This window comes from Hyla sarda, chromosome 6 (assembly GCF_029499605.1).
Source record: "Hyla sarda isolate aHylSar1 chromosome 6, aHylSar1.hap1, whole genome shotgun sequence".
Classification (NCBI taxonomy): Eukaryota; Metazoa; Chordata; class Amphibia; order Anura; family Hylidae; genus Hyla; species Hyla sarda.
The window spans coordinates 26,030,236-26,047,126 of NC_079194.1; the positions used below are offsets into that span (position 1 = coordinate 26,030,236).

A 16,891-nucleotide genomic window follows, 5' to 3' on the forward strand; every position below is an offset into this window, starting at 1 on the left:
ACTTATTAAATATTAATTCACACATTTTTTGATACCTCACTAGGGCCCAGTGAGATTTTCATTAGATCAATGACAGTGTAATGTGATATTTTGCTACTATTTTGATATTTTGCTACTATTTTATTTATATATATATATATTACATTTTATATCTGAATTAAAAGTAATTTTTGAATAAACGCTGTTACATCTATCTTTGTCCACACCATTATGCACCATTGGTGAGGTCCTAGAGGCATAAGCTATAGGTTTTTATTAATTTGCATTATTGTTGCAGGTGGGGTCCAGCTTTAGCTTTAACTGCCTTGGTCCTTCTGTTGTGAGCTGCACCTTATTTTTTTGAGATTTGTAAATTATTTCTATTAAAAAAATCTTAATCCTTCCAGTACTTTTCAGCTGCTGTATGCTCCAGAAGAAATTGTGTAGTTATTTCCATTCTGACTGATTCTGACTCTGTTCGTGTCAGGAACTGCCTAGAGTAGGAGCAAATTCCCATAACAAACCTCTCCTGCTTCGGACAGTTCCTGACATGGACAGAGGTGGCAGCAGAGAACTGTGGTCGGACTGGAAAGTACTGGAAGGTGTAATGTCCGTTTCTCTGTATTTTGTGCTTTGGGTCCTATTCAGACATTGTTTGAGTCTGAACAGTTTCTGTGTTAATTCTCCCTGGGATGGGAAGAGTTAACCTTCCTGATTTCAGCACTGGGAAGATATATAAGGCCTCTTCAGGTGGTGCTCTGTGCTGGTGATTAGACCTGTATTCTGGCCACTTTGGCTTAATGTTCACTATGTCTGTCTTTGCACATATCCTGGGTATTAACCATGGTTATCTGTCCTGTTTGATATAAAGATTTTAGCCTGCTTTGTTTGTGTACTTTGTATTCACACTGTGCGTTTTGTCAGTACTGTGTTGACCTTGTTTGATCCTGGATCTCCGAGAATAGAATTCTGTTCTGAGTCTTGGGCTAATCTGTCTATCTAGGAGTGAGTTAGTCTTGTGCCTGTACCCGTGTTTGCTTGTATTTAGGATTTTTGTTTCCTCCTAGGCTAGTATGCTAATCACTCAGTGGCGTGTGCCTGCTGGCTAGAAGCATATTTGGCTTTGGTATTGATGTCCCTCCATGATTGGAGTGGGGTGTCTAGTGTGTTCCTTGTTCTGAGTCTAGTGTGTTCCTTGTTCTGAGTCCAGTGTGAACAGTGCTCTTTATTTTCTGACCCTTTATATGTTCTGACATTCAGTTAACCTGTTCATCCGCTGCACCTCCTGGTTTTGTCTGCTGTATACTTATCCTCATATCTAGCGTTGTTTATATTACCATATCTGCCATTTATCTTGATTCCGGTTTCTGAACGATATGTTAGTATGCTATATCCTGCCTTGTTTGTATTAATATATCTGTTTATTGGATTTCTGTTATGTTTCTTACTTGTTCCCCAAATTTGTACAGTTATGTGTGTTTTGTTGACTTCAACACCAATACACTTTATTGCAAGGGTCCAGCTCCAAGTTGTTGATCCGTCATTTAGGGCAGATGGGCAAGTAGAGTGGTTTTTAGGGACAGCTGTAGGGCTCACTTCTCCCTGCCCCCCTCCCCCTTTCATGACAGAAGAGTTAAGATAGTTTTGAATAGAAGTAATCTACACATCTGTTTAACTTTCTGGAACCAGTTGATTTGAAAAAAAAAAATAGTTTAACAAACCCATTAAAACCAGTTTCAAATTACTTAAACACATTCTTAGCAGTGTTATACAGGGCTTTAGAGCTCTTAGGCAGTGTTATAAACATTTTCTCAGGGTTTATTATGCAGTAGCCATGGGGGTGCTAGGAAATACCTTATCAGTTTGTGATGCCAGGGCACCATTAGCTTATACACAGTCCAGGACTGGAGACAGATTCTCCTGGGCCAGACACAGGGAGTAAAGAAACACACCAACATTGGGTTACGGATAAATGCCTTTTACTGAGCAGGGTGCAGATGGTATTACACAGCAACAGTATGGTGCAGAGTGGAGAGAATGCAGTGTAACCCCTTGGGAGCCCTGTTGCCTTGCTGGGACTTATGGTGCTTTTCACTCAATAGATTAATACTGACTTGATATAAGACTGAACTTGATATAAGTTCTGACAAGGCCCTGTAGCTTTCTGTCAGGGCTTGAATTTCTTCCATGTGGGTGATCCTTGAAATATGACTGGATAAGACTTGAAATGAGATTTGTTCTGGACTTCCCTCCGAGCTTCTACACATACAACTCACTCCTTTACTACACTTGTGCTCTGCTTAGACCAGTGACTAGCTCTGAACTGGGGAAACTCCTCCCCCCACTAGTCTATATAGCTAAGAATTTAGGGGTTCCCATTGGCAGTCAGGGTCACATGGGCTTGCACTGCATCTCACTTTTAAAGGTATAACACATATAATATAACACAGTAAATGTGAAAATATATTAAACATCTAATAAAGTGTTTAAACATAACAATAATTACCAGCCCTCTAGGGGCCCAACGCCTGTGCCGCAGGTCCGCCCGAGGAAGTCCAAAGCCCACACGACAGCCTTTGGTGCTGGGACACCACAATTACATTGCCGGTTAGCGTCAAACTAGTTTGATCAGAATCAAACATTTCCTGAAAGTTCCCTCATTCCTAATCATTAGTCTATTTTATGCTGTTTGTTTAGCGTGAAAAATAAATAAAGAGCTGGACTCGGGCTGGAATGGCTTGGTAGCCGCTACTGTCCCTTTGATGGGGTTCTCCATGTGGGACTTGTATAGGAGAATCCTGTAAAGAATATTTGGTCAGTATAAGATATCCCCGGCTGGTTTGTCTCTTCTGGTGGTAAGGTTTTATTACAGGTGGCTTTCTCTTCTAATGAAATCTGCAAAAAAAAAATGTATATAATGTAAATCACAAATAAATTTGGGGACATTTTATGTTTTATTTCCTTGTTCTGAAGGTTTCTTTAAGTCTTTTTTCTAACTATAATTTTCCTCTATTGTCCTTAGTTGAGAAAGGATAAGTTCTGCTGTTGGTTTCCTCATGGAAAATAATAGGAGTATATGGGAAGAATACACTACAGAATATTTACCTGGCATGGATGGTTTGGTGGATGGAGACGACAGGCTTCTACTTCTGTCCATTTTATATCCCGGAACAATTCATGATGGCGGATGTTGTTTTCATTCAGCCTTCTATTGGGATCTCTCTTTAACAGCTGTAAAAAAGAACAATAGAAGAATAAATAATCATATGTTATTATAATATCGGAGACATTTTATGGGTGATGATATTATTGTGGGAATATATATAGGTCACTTCTGTCCTTTAGGCTCAGGCTTCACATTTGTTGGCACAAGATGCAGTAACATTGCTATTACTATAACTCACTCACCACTTCAATGTTTCCTTATCTTCAAATTCTATTAATTCTTTGTCACCTACAGAGAAACTTTGAGGTGAACTCCCAGACCCCATAATGCTTTGCTTTTACGATGATTCACAGCCATAGAGCCCGGCTTTATTATAAGGTACTTTTATATGATAATAATTATTTCACTTGTCCCAACGACAGTGGTGATCGTCCATACTCACTTGTTGTATCAGATCCTTCAGTTCAGGGTTCATGTCTCCCGGGTACGATAGACGACTCTTAAAGGGGTACTCCGGTGAAAAACTTTTTTTTTTTTAAATCAACTGGCGCCAGAAAGTTAAACAGATTTGTAAATGACTTCTATTAAAAAAATCTTAATCCTTCCTGTACTTATTAGCTGCTGAATACTACAGCAGAAATTATTTTCTTTTTGAAACACAGAGCTCTCTGCTGACATCACAAGCACAGTGCTTTCTGCTGACATCTCTGTCCATTTTATGAACTGTCCAGAGCAGCATATGTTTGGTCTGGGGATTTCCTTTTACCCTGGACAGTTCCTAAAAATTGACAGAGATGTCAGCAGAGAGCACTGTGCTCGTGATTCAGCAGACAGCTCTGTGTTTCATACGGAAAAGAATTTCCACTGTAGTATTCAGCAGCTAATAAGTACAGGAAGGATTAAGAAGTAATTTACAAATCTGCTTTATTTTTTTTTTAAATCAACTGGTGCCAGAAAGTTAAAGTTTTTCACCAGAGTACCCATTTAAGGATCTTCCTCTTTAATGCTGCTGGTGTCTTTGCTAGGAATGGTAACATTCCGGTGTCGATCTCATACAGGATCACTCCACAGGACCACCAGTCCACACCGAAGCTATATTTCTTATTGGAAACCATCTAAGAAAAGGAAATGTATAATGAATGTATATTCTTACTGAATGATACATCTGAATGGATGCTCAGCTATATATGGAGATGCCAAACTGTACTGTGATCTACTAGTGATTATGGGATGTACAATATTACCCTTAGATATAACATCGGGTATCAGATCTCCAGCTTTATATGAAGCTGAATATCTGAGATCCATAGAATAATTCACCTGCTAATCTGGATCATTGTTCTGTATTATTAGGAATAAAGTATAATCTGTATAAACATTTACATACAGATTGTCATTTACTCCATGTCATAGAGTGATAGATAAATTATCAAAAATTCTTGTGTTAATGAATAACAACCAACAATTACAGAAAATCCAACATAAGAGGCAGAGAAAGATAGAAATGTCAAAAACAACATAAAACCCTGCACTTCTCTCCCGCCAGTCCTGGTCCGCACTGCGAGCACTCACCTCAGGGGCCATGTACTCCAGTGTTCCTGCATATCCTTGCGTAGTGTTGGAATCGCTCTCTAAGATGGTGGAAAGACCAAAGTCTGCGATTTTAAGATGTCCATTATTACTAATTAGGATATTGTCAGGTTTTAAATCTCTGCATAAGATATAAAATATGAGGTAAAATATGCAATATACAATATATAAGGTGATAGGTATAATATACAATATATAAGGTGAGAGGTATAATATACAATATATAAGGTGAGAGCTGTAATATACAATATATAAGGTGAGAGGTGTAATATACAGTATATAAGGTGATAGGTATAATATACAATATATAAGGTGAGAGGCATAATATACAATATATAAGGTGAGAGGCATAATATACAATATATAAGGTGAGAGCTGTAATATACAATATATAAGGTGAGAGCTGTAATATACAATATATAAGGTGAGAGGTATAATATACAATATATAAGGTGAGAGCTGTAATATACTATATATAAGGTGAGAGGTATAATATACAATATATAAGGTGAGAGGCGTAATATACTATATATAAGGTGAGAGGTATAATATACAATATATAAGATAAGAGGTATAATATACTATATATAAGGTGAGAGGTATAATATACTATATATAAGGTGAGAGGTATAATATACAATATATAAGGTGAGAGGTATAAGATACAATATATAAGGTGAGAGGCATAATATACTGTATATAAGGTGAGAGGTATAATATACAATATATAAGGTGAGAGGCATAATATACAATATATAAGGTGAGAGGTATAATATACAATATATAAGGTGAGAGGTATAATATACTATATATAAGGTGAGAGGTATAATATACAATATATAAGGTGAGAGGCATAATATACAATATATAAGGTGAGAGGCGTAATATACAATATATAAGGTGAGAGGCATAATATACAATATATAAGGTGAGAGGTATAATATACAATATATAAGATGAGAGGTATAATATACAATATATAAGGTGAGAGGCATAATATACAATATATAAGGTGAGAGGTATAATATACAATATATAAGGTGAGAGGTATAATATACAATATATAAGGTGAGAGGTATAATATACAATATATAAGGTGATAGGTATAATATACAATATATAAGGTGAGAGCTGTAATATACAATATATAAGGTGAGAGCTGTAATATACAATATATAAGGTGAGAGGCGTAATATACAGTATATAAGGTGAGAGGCGTAATATACAGTATATAAGGCGAGAGGCGTAATATACAATATATAAGGCGAGAGGCGTAATATACAATATATAAGGCGAGAGGCATAATATACAATATATAAGGTGAGAGGCATAATATACAATATATAAGGTGAGAGGCATAATATACAATATATAAGGTGAGAGGTATAATATACTATATATAAGGTGAGGGGTATAATATACAATATATAAGGTGAGAGGTATAAGATACAATATATAAGGTGAGAGGTAGAATATACAATACATAAGGTGAGAGGTATAATATACTATATATAAGGTGAGAGGCATAATATACAATATATAAGGTGAGAGGCGTAATATACAATATATAAGGTGAGAGGTGTAATATACAATATATAAGGTGAGAGGCATAATATACAATATATAAGGTGAGAGGTATAATATACTATATATAAGGTGAGAGGTATAATATACTATATATAAGATGAGAGGTATAATATACAATATATAAGGTGAGAGGTATAAGATACAATATATAAGGTGAGAGGTATAAGATACAATATATAAGGTGAGAGGTATAATATACAATATATAAGGTGAGAGGTATAATATACAATATATAAGGTGAGAGGCATAATATACAATATATAAGGTGAGAGGTATAATATACAATATATAAGGTGAGAGGTATAATATACAATATATAAGGGGAGAGCTGTAATATACAATATATAAGGTGAGAGGCATAATATACAGTATATAAGGTGAGAGGCATAATATACAATATATAAGGTGAGAGGCATAATATACAATATATAAGGTGAGAGGCATAATATACAATATATAAGGTGAGAGGTATAATATACAATATATAAGGTGAGAGGTATAATATACAATATATAAGGTGAGAGGCATAATATACAATATATAAGGTGAGAGGCATAATATACAATATATAAGGTGAGAGGCATAATATACAATATATAAGGTGAGAGGCATAATATACAATATATAAGGTGAGAGGTATAATATACAATATATAAGGTGAGAGGCATAATATACAATATATAAGGTGAGAGGTATAATATACAATATATAAGGTGAGAGGTATAATATACAATATATAAGGTGAGAGGCATAATATACAATATATAAGGTGAGAGGTATAATATACAATATATAAGGTGAGAGGTATAATATACAATATATAAGGTGAGAGGTATAATATACAATATATAAGGTGAGAGGCATAATATACAATATATAAGGTGAGAGGTATAATATACAATATATAAGGTGAGAGGTATAATATACAATATATAAGGTGAGAGGCATAATATACAATATATAAGGTGAGAGGCATAATATACAATATATAAGGTGAGAGGTATAATATACAATATATAAGGTGAGAGGTATAATATACAATATATAAGGTGAGAGGTATAATATACAATATATAAGGTGAGAGGTATAATATACTATATATAAGGTGAGAGGTATAATATACAATATATAAGGTGAGAGCTGTAATATACAATATATAAGGTGAGAGGTATAATATACAATATATAAGGTGAGAGGTATAATATACAATATATAAGGTGAGAGGTATAATATACAATATATAAGGTGAGAGGTATAATATACAATATATAAGGTGAGAGCTGTAATATACAATATATAAGGTGAGAGGTATAATATACAATATATAAGATGAGAGGTATAATATACAATATATAAGGTGAGAGGCATAATATACAATATATAAGGTGAGAGGTATAATATACAATATATAAGGTGAGAGGTATAATATACTATATATAAGGTGAGAGGTATACTATACAATATATAAGGTGAGAGGTATAATATACAATATATAAGGTGAGAGGTATAATATACTATATATAAGGTGAGAGGTATAATATACAATATATAAGGTGAGAGGTATAATATACTACATATAAGGTGAGAGGTATAATATACAATATATAAGGTGATAGGTATAATATACAATATATAAGGTGAGAGGTATAATATACTATATATAAGGTGAGAGGTATACTATACAATATATAAGGTGAGAGGTATAATATACAATATATAAGGTGAGAGGTATAATATACTATATATAAGGTGAGAGGTATACTATACAATATATAAGGTGAGAGGTATAATATACAATATATAAGGTGAGAGGTATAATATACTATATATAAGGTGAGAGGTATAATATACAATATATAAGGTGAGAGGTATAATATACTACATATAAGGTGAGAGGTATAATATACAATATATAAGGTGATAGGTATAATATACAATATATAAGGTGAGAGGTATAATATACTATATATAAGGTGAGAGGTATACTATACAATATATAAGGTGAGAGGTATAATATACAATATATAAGGTGAGAGGTATAATATACTATATATAAGGTGAGAGGTATAATATACAATATATAAGGTGAGAGGTATAATATACAATATATAAGGTGAGAGGCGTAATATACAATATATAAGGTGAGAGGTATAATATACAATATATAAGGTGAGAGGTATAATATACAATATATAAGGTGAGAGGCATAATATACAATATATAAGGTGAGAGGCATAATATACAATATATAAGGTGAGAGGTATAATATACAATATATAAGGTGAGAGGTATAATATACAATATATAAGATGAGAGGTATAATATACAATATATAAGGTGAGAGGTATAAGATACAATATATAAGGTGAGAGGTATAATATACAATATATAAGGTGAGAGGCATAATATACTATATATAAGGTGAGAGGTATAATATACAATATATAAGGTGAGAGGCGTAATATACAATATATAAGGTGAGAGGTATAATATACAATATATAAGGTGAGAGGCATAATATACTATATATAAGGTGAGAGGCATAATATACAATATATAAGGTGAGAGGTATAATATACAATATATAAGGTGAGAGGCATAATATACAATATATAAGGTGAGAGGTATAATATACAATATATAAGGTGAGAGGCATAATATACTATATATAAGGTGAGAGGTATAATATACAATATATAAGGTGAGAGGCATAATATACTATATATAAGGTGAGAGGTATAATATACAATATATAAGGTGAGAGGTATAATATACTATATATAAGGTGAGAGGCATAATATACTATATATAAGGTGAGAGGTATAATATACAATATATAAGGTGAGAGGTATAATATACAATATATAAGGTGTGAGGTATAATATACAATATATAAGGTGAGAGGTATAATATACTATATATAAGGTGAGAGGTATAATATACAATATATAAGGTGAGAGGTATAATATACAATATATAAGATGAGAGGTATAATATACAATATATAAGGTGAGAGGTATAATATACTATATATAAGGTGAGAGGTATAATATACAATATATAAGATGAGAGGTATAATATACAATATATAAGGTGAGAGGCGTAATATACAATATATAAGGTGAGAGGTATAATATACAATATATAAGGTGAGAGGTATAATATACTATATATAAGGTGAGAGGTATAATATACAATATAAAGTATGCACAAAAGAGAAAGAGGGACGTCACTCACCAGGATACGGTGCAATTTTCTTTATTTCAACGGTGCAGAGACATGGAGCACGGACGCCAGAAGGTAGGACTAAATCATCAGTGAGAAGCTGGGTGACAGCTGTTGCGCGTGCGTATCACGCTTCTTCAGACCCTACCTGTTCCGTGATGCGTCACCCTTAAGAGCACACCTCCCCGAGTGACGCACCCGGAACAGGTGCCTGCTAACTAATACATTAAAAACATTAAATAACAACTCGTAATGTATGGGATTTGTCACAAGTATAACAAGTTTCTATCTAAATAGTATAAATATAGAAAAGTACAAAAGTTACAAAAATTATTCTTTTTATAAAATAGTATTAAAAAGAAAAAAAGAAAAACGAAAAAAGAGGAAATGAAAAGGCTATAAATAAACCTGAAACGCAGGAATATGAATTACAAAAAGACACTGTAGTCCACTCTTTCATTGAGTCCCAGGTTGCCGGCAGCATTAAGTTTTATAATCCATTTGGCTTCTGTTTGTAACAGGAGTTTTCTTTTGTCAGAATTTTCTTTGCTGCGGACAACCTCGAGTCCCTGAAAGAGTAAGTTATCACAGATGCCTTTATGCTCACTGTTCATGTGTTCGATAAAACAGGGTGCACCTTTTTTAGTTTTGACTGAGTAAACATGTTCCCTAAATCTTGTATTAAGGGTGCGTTTTGTGCTACCAATATAAAACCTTCCGCATGAACAGATCATCGCATACACAACCCACTGGGTTCTGCATGTAATTAGGGTGTTAACATGTATAATTTCTCCACCGATTTGGGTACTTTTACCTATTTTCATATTGGGGCACCAAATACATGTACCACACTTGTGGTTCCCTGTGGGGCCAGATTTTGTGAGCCAGTCAGTGGTTTTAGGGTTGGAACAGAAGTTACTACTAGTAACTGCATCCCTCAGGTTTTTACACCGCTTGAATGTGATTAGAGGTCTATCATGTACCAGTTTTCCTAGGTCGGTGTCACTTTTTATCAAGGACCAACTATTATGTACCGCTCTTCTTATGACTTTTTCAAGGGGACTAAATTTGAAAGAAAAGGAGAACCTAGATACTGGATTGTCAGAGGATTTTACTTTAGTATCTTGTTTGGCTTTTTTATTTTTGTTAGTTGCGAGTAAGTTGTTTCTATCTTGTGCTAAGGCTCTTTTAAGAGCTGTATTAATAATAGATACAGGATAGCCACGAGCCACCAATCTCTGCTTCAGTTCTTCTGCTTGGGAGATAAATTTTTCATCAGTATCATTGATGCGTCTCAAACGCAGAAATTGTCCGTAAGGTAAAGCGGTTTTTGTGTGTTGAGGATGATAGCTCGAGAACTGAAGCAGAGAATTAAAGGCTGTGGGCTTCCTATAGCCTGATGTGCGGAGTTCCCCTCCCTCTGTTTCAATAAGAACGTCTAAGAATTCCATTTTTTTCGAATCAACTTTGTAAGTGAATCTAAGATTCATTTCATTTTTTTCATTGAGGAATTCTACAAACTCCCTGAAGTTCGTCGCGGTGCCATCCCAGGCGATGAACACGTCATCGACAAATCTGTGATAGCACCGGACGAACTTCAGGAAGGGATTGGAGGTAGTGAACACATATTTTTCCTCGAATGAAGCGACGTACAGATTTGCAAATGTGCAGGCCACGGGGGTGCCCATGGCCACACCCCCGATCTGTCTGTACCACACTTCGTCGAACAGAAATGCATTGTTTTTTAATATAAATGTCAAGGACTCACAAATAAATTGGGTCACTTTTTCGGACTTTCCGGAGTGCGACAAAATCTCCCTGATGCACTCCACCCCTTTATCTTGTGGAATGCTAGTGTATAGATTCTCTATGTCTATAGAGGCTAGCAACATATTATCTGACCATACTAAATCCTGTAAAAACAAAAGAAATTGGTTGGTATCCTTTACCAGCGATGGCACTTCCTGCAGAAGGGGTCGCAGTAACCATTCCAAATATTTGGACAATGGTTCTGTGACTGAGCCCCTCCCTGAGACTATCGGTCTCCCGGGGGGGGGGGGCTTCCAGGGTTTTATGTACCTTCGGCAGGAAGTACCATCGCGGGCTAGAAGGAAAAAAAGGAATCAATTTTTCAGCACGTTTTTTAGAAATGATATTGTTTTCAACTGCTTTTCTAAGTAAACCCTGTAGATTCTCTCTAATTTTAGGGACAGGATTCGTATGTAATTTGGTGTAGGTGAGAGAATTGCCTAGCTGCCTCAGAGCTTCGTTTTTGTAATATTCTGTGGTCATAACGACCACATTGCCGCCTTTATCGGCTTTTTTTATGACAATATAATTTCTTTTCTTGAGGCAGTCTAGTGCTCTTCTCTCACCCAAGCTCAAATTACTGGGGTCTTTTTTATAGATAAGGGACTTGACCTCACGAAGTACATTATTATGAAAAAGGTCGATGTTGCTCCCCGGTGTCACCTGAGGACAAAAGGAGGATTTTATCCCGCCCTTAAAGTCCTCAAATGACAGCTCCCTAGTGACTGCGGGGTCCTCGGTTGTGTCCTGCAAATCAATTAAATGGTCGAGACATTCAAGCTCGCTAGTTGTAGCGTCTTTTAAGACGCTAAATCCGAGAGGGCCAACTACTGCTGGGATCTCCCCTTCTAGTGGACTCGTGGCTGTATTTTTATTAGCAAATATTTTTTTCAGATTTAATTTTCTGATAGACTTAAATAGATCTACTTCAAAGTCCACTATGTTGAAGTCCTCCGTAATACAGTAGTTGAGACCTCTGCTTAACAGAAATATAGTGTCCTGGTCGAGTGTCATGTCCATAAGGTTGATGACTGAACGGACATCTTCTACTTGTTCCAAGACACTTTTTTGTTCCTCTGGGTGCTCCTTTTGGGGCGACCCAAGTCCTCTTCTCCTTTTCCTTCTAGGTCCCCTTCGTGCTTTCCGCCTAAAGGGCCACTTGTTTTTTTGTTGTTAGAGTCCATTTTTTTGCTATTTGATGCGGTTTCTTGATCTTTTTGATCTTGATTTTCTTTTGAGGTTTTTTGTTTTTCACTATCATCCTTTCTAGCCTTTCTATTTGAGTCCTCGTTCCCACTTGAGTCAGACTCGGTGGTCCAATAGTCGGTTGTTCTACGTCTAATTTGCCCACCTCTAGGTCGTCTCGGGCGTTGTTTTTTTGGACCTCCTACGGGAAACACCTTTTCGGATTCATAGTCTAGACGATCTCTAATAAATTTATCCTTTTTTTGATCCTTGATGATGGATTGTAATGCCACTATTTTTCTTTCCATTTTTTTAGAGAATGTATGAAATTTTTCTTCGTCCAAGCGGGTTCTGAGTTCTGTTTTTGTCTTTAGCAATTCTTCTGTTACTTTTGTATATTCTTGTTCGTTTCTATCTATGACGGCTCTTAACATTTGCATACAATATTCCTGATGGATGTTTTTCCAGGTGTGGACAAATTCAGGGTCATCGCTGAATTGAGAGGGTTCTTTATATGCTCTTAAGCCTCTCGGGACCCTTTCGCAGTCCACATATGAGCGTAGTGAGTTAACTGTCCAAAATAGCCGTGTTTCTTTTTCCGCCAGAGCAAGTACTTTAAATTCAAGATTCTTAAGACTTAGAACTTGTAACGTGTCCTTAACGTTGCACTGATGAAAGAAGTCCCTTGCATCCTTCCGTCCGGCTCCTACTGCACCGTCCGGCACCTCGGGTATACTGTCAGACGAATCTTCGGATTCCATGGTATGCGTATGAGGCTTGCAAGCTGGGAGTGAGGGGTGTGCTCAGACTAGTGGAAATAAGCAATATCGCAAATAACTCGGCAAGTTGGTGAGAGGTATAATATACAATATATAAGGTGAGAGGTATAATATACTATATATAAGATGAGAGGCATAATATACAATATATAAGGTGAGAGGTATAATATACAATATATAAGGTGAGAGGTATAATATACAATATATAAGGTGAGAGGTATAATATACAATATATAAGGTGAGAGGTATAATATACTATATATAAGGTGAGAGGTATAATATACAGTATATAAGGTGAGAGGTATAATATACTGTATATAAGGTGAGAGGTATAATATACTGTATATAAGGTGAGAGGTATAATATACAATATATAAGGTGAGAGGCATAATATACAATATATAAGGTGAGAGGCATAATATACAATATATAAGGTGAGAGGCATAATATACAATATATAAGGTGAGAGGCATAATATAATATACAATATATAAGGTGAGAGGTATAATATACTATATATAAGATGAGAGGTATAATATACTGTATATAAGATGAGAGGTATAATATACTATATATAAGGTGAGAGGTATAATATACAGTATATAAGGTGAGAGGTATAATATACTATATATAAGGTGAGAGGTATAATATACAATATATAAGGTGAGGGGTATAATATACAATATATAAGGTGAGAGGTATAATATACAATATATAAGGTGAGGGGTATAATATACAATATATAAGGTGAGAGGTATAATATACAATATATAAGGTGAGAGGTATAATATACTGTATATAAGATGAGAGGTATAATATACAGTATATAAGGTGAGAGGTAGAATATACAATATATAAGGTGAGAGGTAGAATATACAATATATAAGATGAGAGGTAGAATATACTGTATATAAGATGAGAGGTATAATATACAATATATAAGATGAGAGGTATAATATACTGTATATAAGATGAGAGGTATAATATACTGTATATAAGATGAGAGGTATAATATACTATATATAAGGTGAGAGGTATAATATACTATATATAAGGTGAGAGGTATAATATACTGTATATAAGATGAGAGGTATAATATACAATATATAAGGTGAGAGGTATAATATACAATATATAAGATGAGAGGTATAATATACTGTATATAAGATGAGAGGTATAATATACTATATATAAGGTGAGAGGTATAATATACTATATATAAGGTGAGAGGTATAATATACTGTATATAAGATGAGAGGTATAATATACAATATATAAGGTGAGAGGTATAATATACAATATATAAGGTGAGAGGTATAATATACAATATATAAGATGAGAGGTATAATATACAATATATAAGGTGAGAGGTATAATATACAATATATAAGATGAGAGGTATAATATACTGTATATAAGATGAGAGGTATAATATACAATATATAAGGTGAGAGGTATAATATACAATATATAAGATGAGAGGTATAATATACAATATATAAGATGAGAGGTATAATATACTGTATATAAGATGAGAGGTATAATATACTGTATATAAGATGAGTGGTATAATATACTGTATATAAGGTGAGATATACAATATACAGTATTACAGCATACTGACATATTATTTAAAATTTGAACATTGATTGGACAGCTTGTGTGCTCTCCTCCGAGTTTCTAAAAGGCTTTTTACAGACCTCTTCACTGACATTGTACGTTAAGGTTTTATATTTCTTGAGGACATTCTTAGGATGAGCCTCCTTCTGCTTTCCTGGTGCCTTCTCAATGTTGGCCTTTGTCGCTCCGTGTACCAACACTGTTGCAGCCTGCTTTTCCTCAACAAACTACTCATAGGTCCTCTCAGTTGGTAGAATGATGTTTGAAAGCTGAAGAACCAAAAAATACAACATATTGAGAATAACAAAAAAATAAAAAATAAATGAACACACACAAAGAAAAAAAAGCAGGTTAAGAGAATCCAAGTTCAGTAACATAAAAAATATGATGTTAAATTCTTATTTAAAACAACAGGGTAAATTGGAGTTTAATAAAGGAAGACTGAGATTTGGAAATATGACCCGATTAATACATGTACTATAGGCAATATTTTACTTTCATTTGACTTTCAGGCAGATCAATAGGAACTTCAGATGGAAAAACAGCTTCCCTCCTGTACATTAGACGAAATGGCGAGTACTATGTCTGAATCTTGGATCGCAAGGAGAATAAGGTGGCCTCCAAATAGGTGTCCCAGTCATTCTGCCTTTCATTCACAAGTGCTCCGAAATCTAAACAAATTCAAAGAATAACACCAAACTTAAAGGGGTACTCCGCCCCTAGACATCTTATCCCCTATCCAAAGTATAGCGAATAAGATGTCAGATCGCGGGGGTCCTGCTGCTGGGGAACCCCACCATATCAGCTGCGGCACCCCAGACAAGGGGTGCATGGAGCGAACTTCACTCCATGCCGAATGATTTGCTATGCAGAGGCTCGTGACATCACGGCCACGCCCTGTTTGTGACATCACGCCACGCCCCCTCAATGCAAGTCTATGGGAGGAGGCGTGACAGCCGTCACGCCCCCTCCCATAGACTTGCATTTAGGGGGCATGGTGTGACATCACGAGCCTCCGGCACTGCACTAATTGAACGCCGGATGCAGCAAGGAGATCGTGGAGGTCCTGCCCCAGGATAGGGGATAAGATAGCTAGGGACGGAGTACCCCTTTAACATAAAGTCTAAAGCAGTAACATACAGTATATACCATACAGTAACAGAAGTTAGTTGAATCCAAGAAGAACATTAAATTTCAATATTCATTTCATATAAACTTAAATTAAAAAGCAGCTTAAAGTGCACCTTTCCTTAAATTTTTTTTAGAAGTGTCACAGAGACCGGTCTAAATATGTTCATCGGTGGGGGTGTCTGTGCTAAGACCCTACAGATTAGGTGAATGAGTGTATAACATTGAGTGTCAATGAGCTTCACTACCATCTCGGTGCAATTTCTGTCCTGCGACTCCATCTTAACTCTATCGGGCTGCAGGACAGAGATTCTCGCAATAAGGATAGTGAATGTCCCTGACACTCACTTTTAGGCATTGGTTCTCCTGATGTATAAGGGTCTCAGCAATGAAACCCCGACCAATTACATTTTTTTTACATTTATCTGAGATACAGATTGAATAACGCAGGAGTAATTTTACCACTTGATGTAGTGGTTAGTTTTTTTGTCCAGTCCATTTGTCTGTGGATGGTAAGCTGCAGTCACACTTCTTTCACCTCCCAGTAGAGTGCAGATCCGGTTGTTGAGCTACAGTACAAAAAGAAAAAAATTGAAAATGAGAAATCCATATTTTAGTTTTTTAAGCATTTATCTTCGATTTGAAATGTTAGTACACTTACAAATTCTCTAGCCTGGTCTGAAAGAATTCTTTTTGGGCAGCCATGACGGTAAATCATGGAGCAGGTGTGCCGTGCCACCTCCGGAGCTGCTTTGGTCTTCATGGAAGAAGCCTCTACCCATTTAGAGAAGTAATCAGTTGCAGTGAATATATATTGATAGCC

The 16,891-nt window shown here is 35.2% G+C and overlaps 2 protein-coding genes across 3 annotated transcripts; both read right to left on the reverse strand.

The window, feature by feature from the left end:
- Positions 1-1,950: 1,950 nt before the first annotated feature.
- LOC130277373 (ribosomal protein S6 kinase beta-2-like) lies at positions 1,951-3,754 on the reverse strand. Its single transcript, XM_056528027.1, has 3 exons — positions 3,588-3,754; positions 3,085-3,210; positions 1,951-2,874 (listed from the first exon to the last, which is right to left on the reverse strand). The coding sequence occupies exons 1-3, from the start codon at positions 3,618-3,620 to the stop codon at positions 2,728-2,730; spliced, it is 306 nt and encodes a 101-aa protein (XP_056384002.1). The 5' UTR covers positions 3,621-3,754; the 3' UTR covers positions 1,951-2,727.
- A 5,739-nt stretch (positions 3,755-9,493) lies between these two features.
- Positions 9,494-15,199, reverse strand: LOC130277374 (regulator of nonsense transcripts 3B-like). 2 transcript variants are annotated; one of them, XM_056528028.1, is made up of 2 exons: positions 15,021-15,199; positions 9,494-13,349 (listed from the first exon to the last, which is right to left on the reverse strand). In XM_056528028.1, exon 2 carries the CDS (start codon positions 11,437-11,439, stop codon positions 9,976-9,978), a length of 1,464 nt encoding a protein of 487 aa, XP_056384003.1. In that variant the 5' UTR covers positions 11,440-13,349; positions 15,021-15,199; the 3' UTR covers positions 9,494-9,975. Both variants share the same exon structure in this region, with proteins under 2 accessions (XP_056384003.1, XP_056384004.1).
- Positions 15,200-16,891: the final 1,692 nt, after the last annotated feature.

Excerpts from the sequence above, each read along its gene's own strand:
- LOC130277373 (XM_056528027.1), bottom strand. The coding sequence starts at position 3,620 with ATGAACCCTGAACTGAAGGATCTGATACAACAA. Across the intron at positions 3,211-3,587 it reads TGAAGGATCTGATACAACAA|CTGTTAAAGAGAGATCCCAA; the intron begins GTGAGTATGGAC and ends TCTTTTTTACAG. Across the intron at positions 2,875-3,084 it reads CACCAAACCATCCATGCCAG|ATTTCATTAGAAGAGAAAGC; the intron begins GTAAATATTCTG and ends TTTTTTTTGCAG.
- LOC130277374 (XM_056528028.1), bottom strand. The coding sequence starts at position 11,439 with ATGTTGCTAGCCTCTATAGACATAGAGAATCTATACACTAGCATTCCA.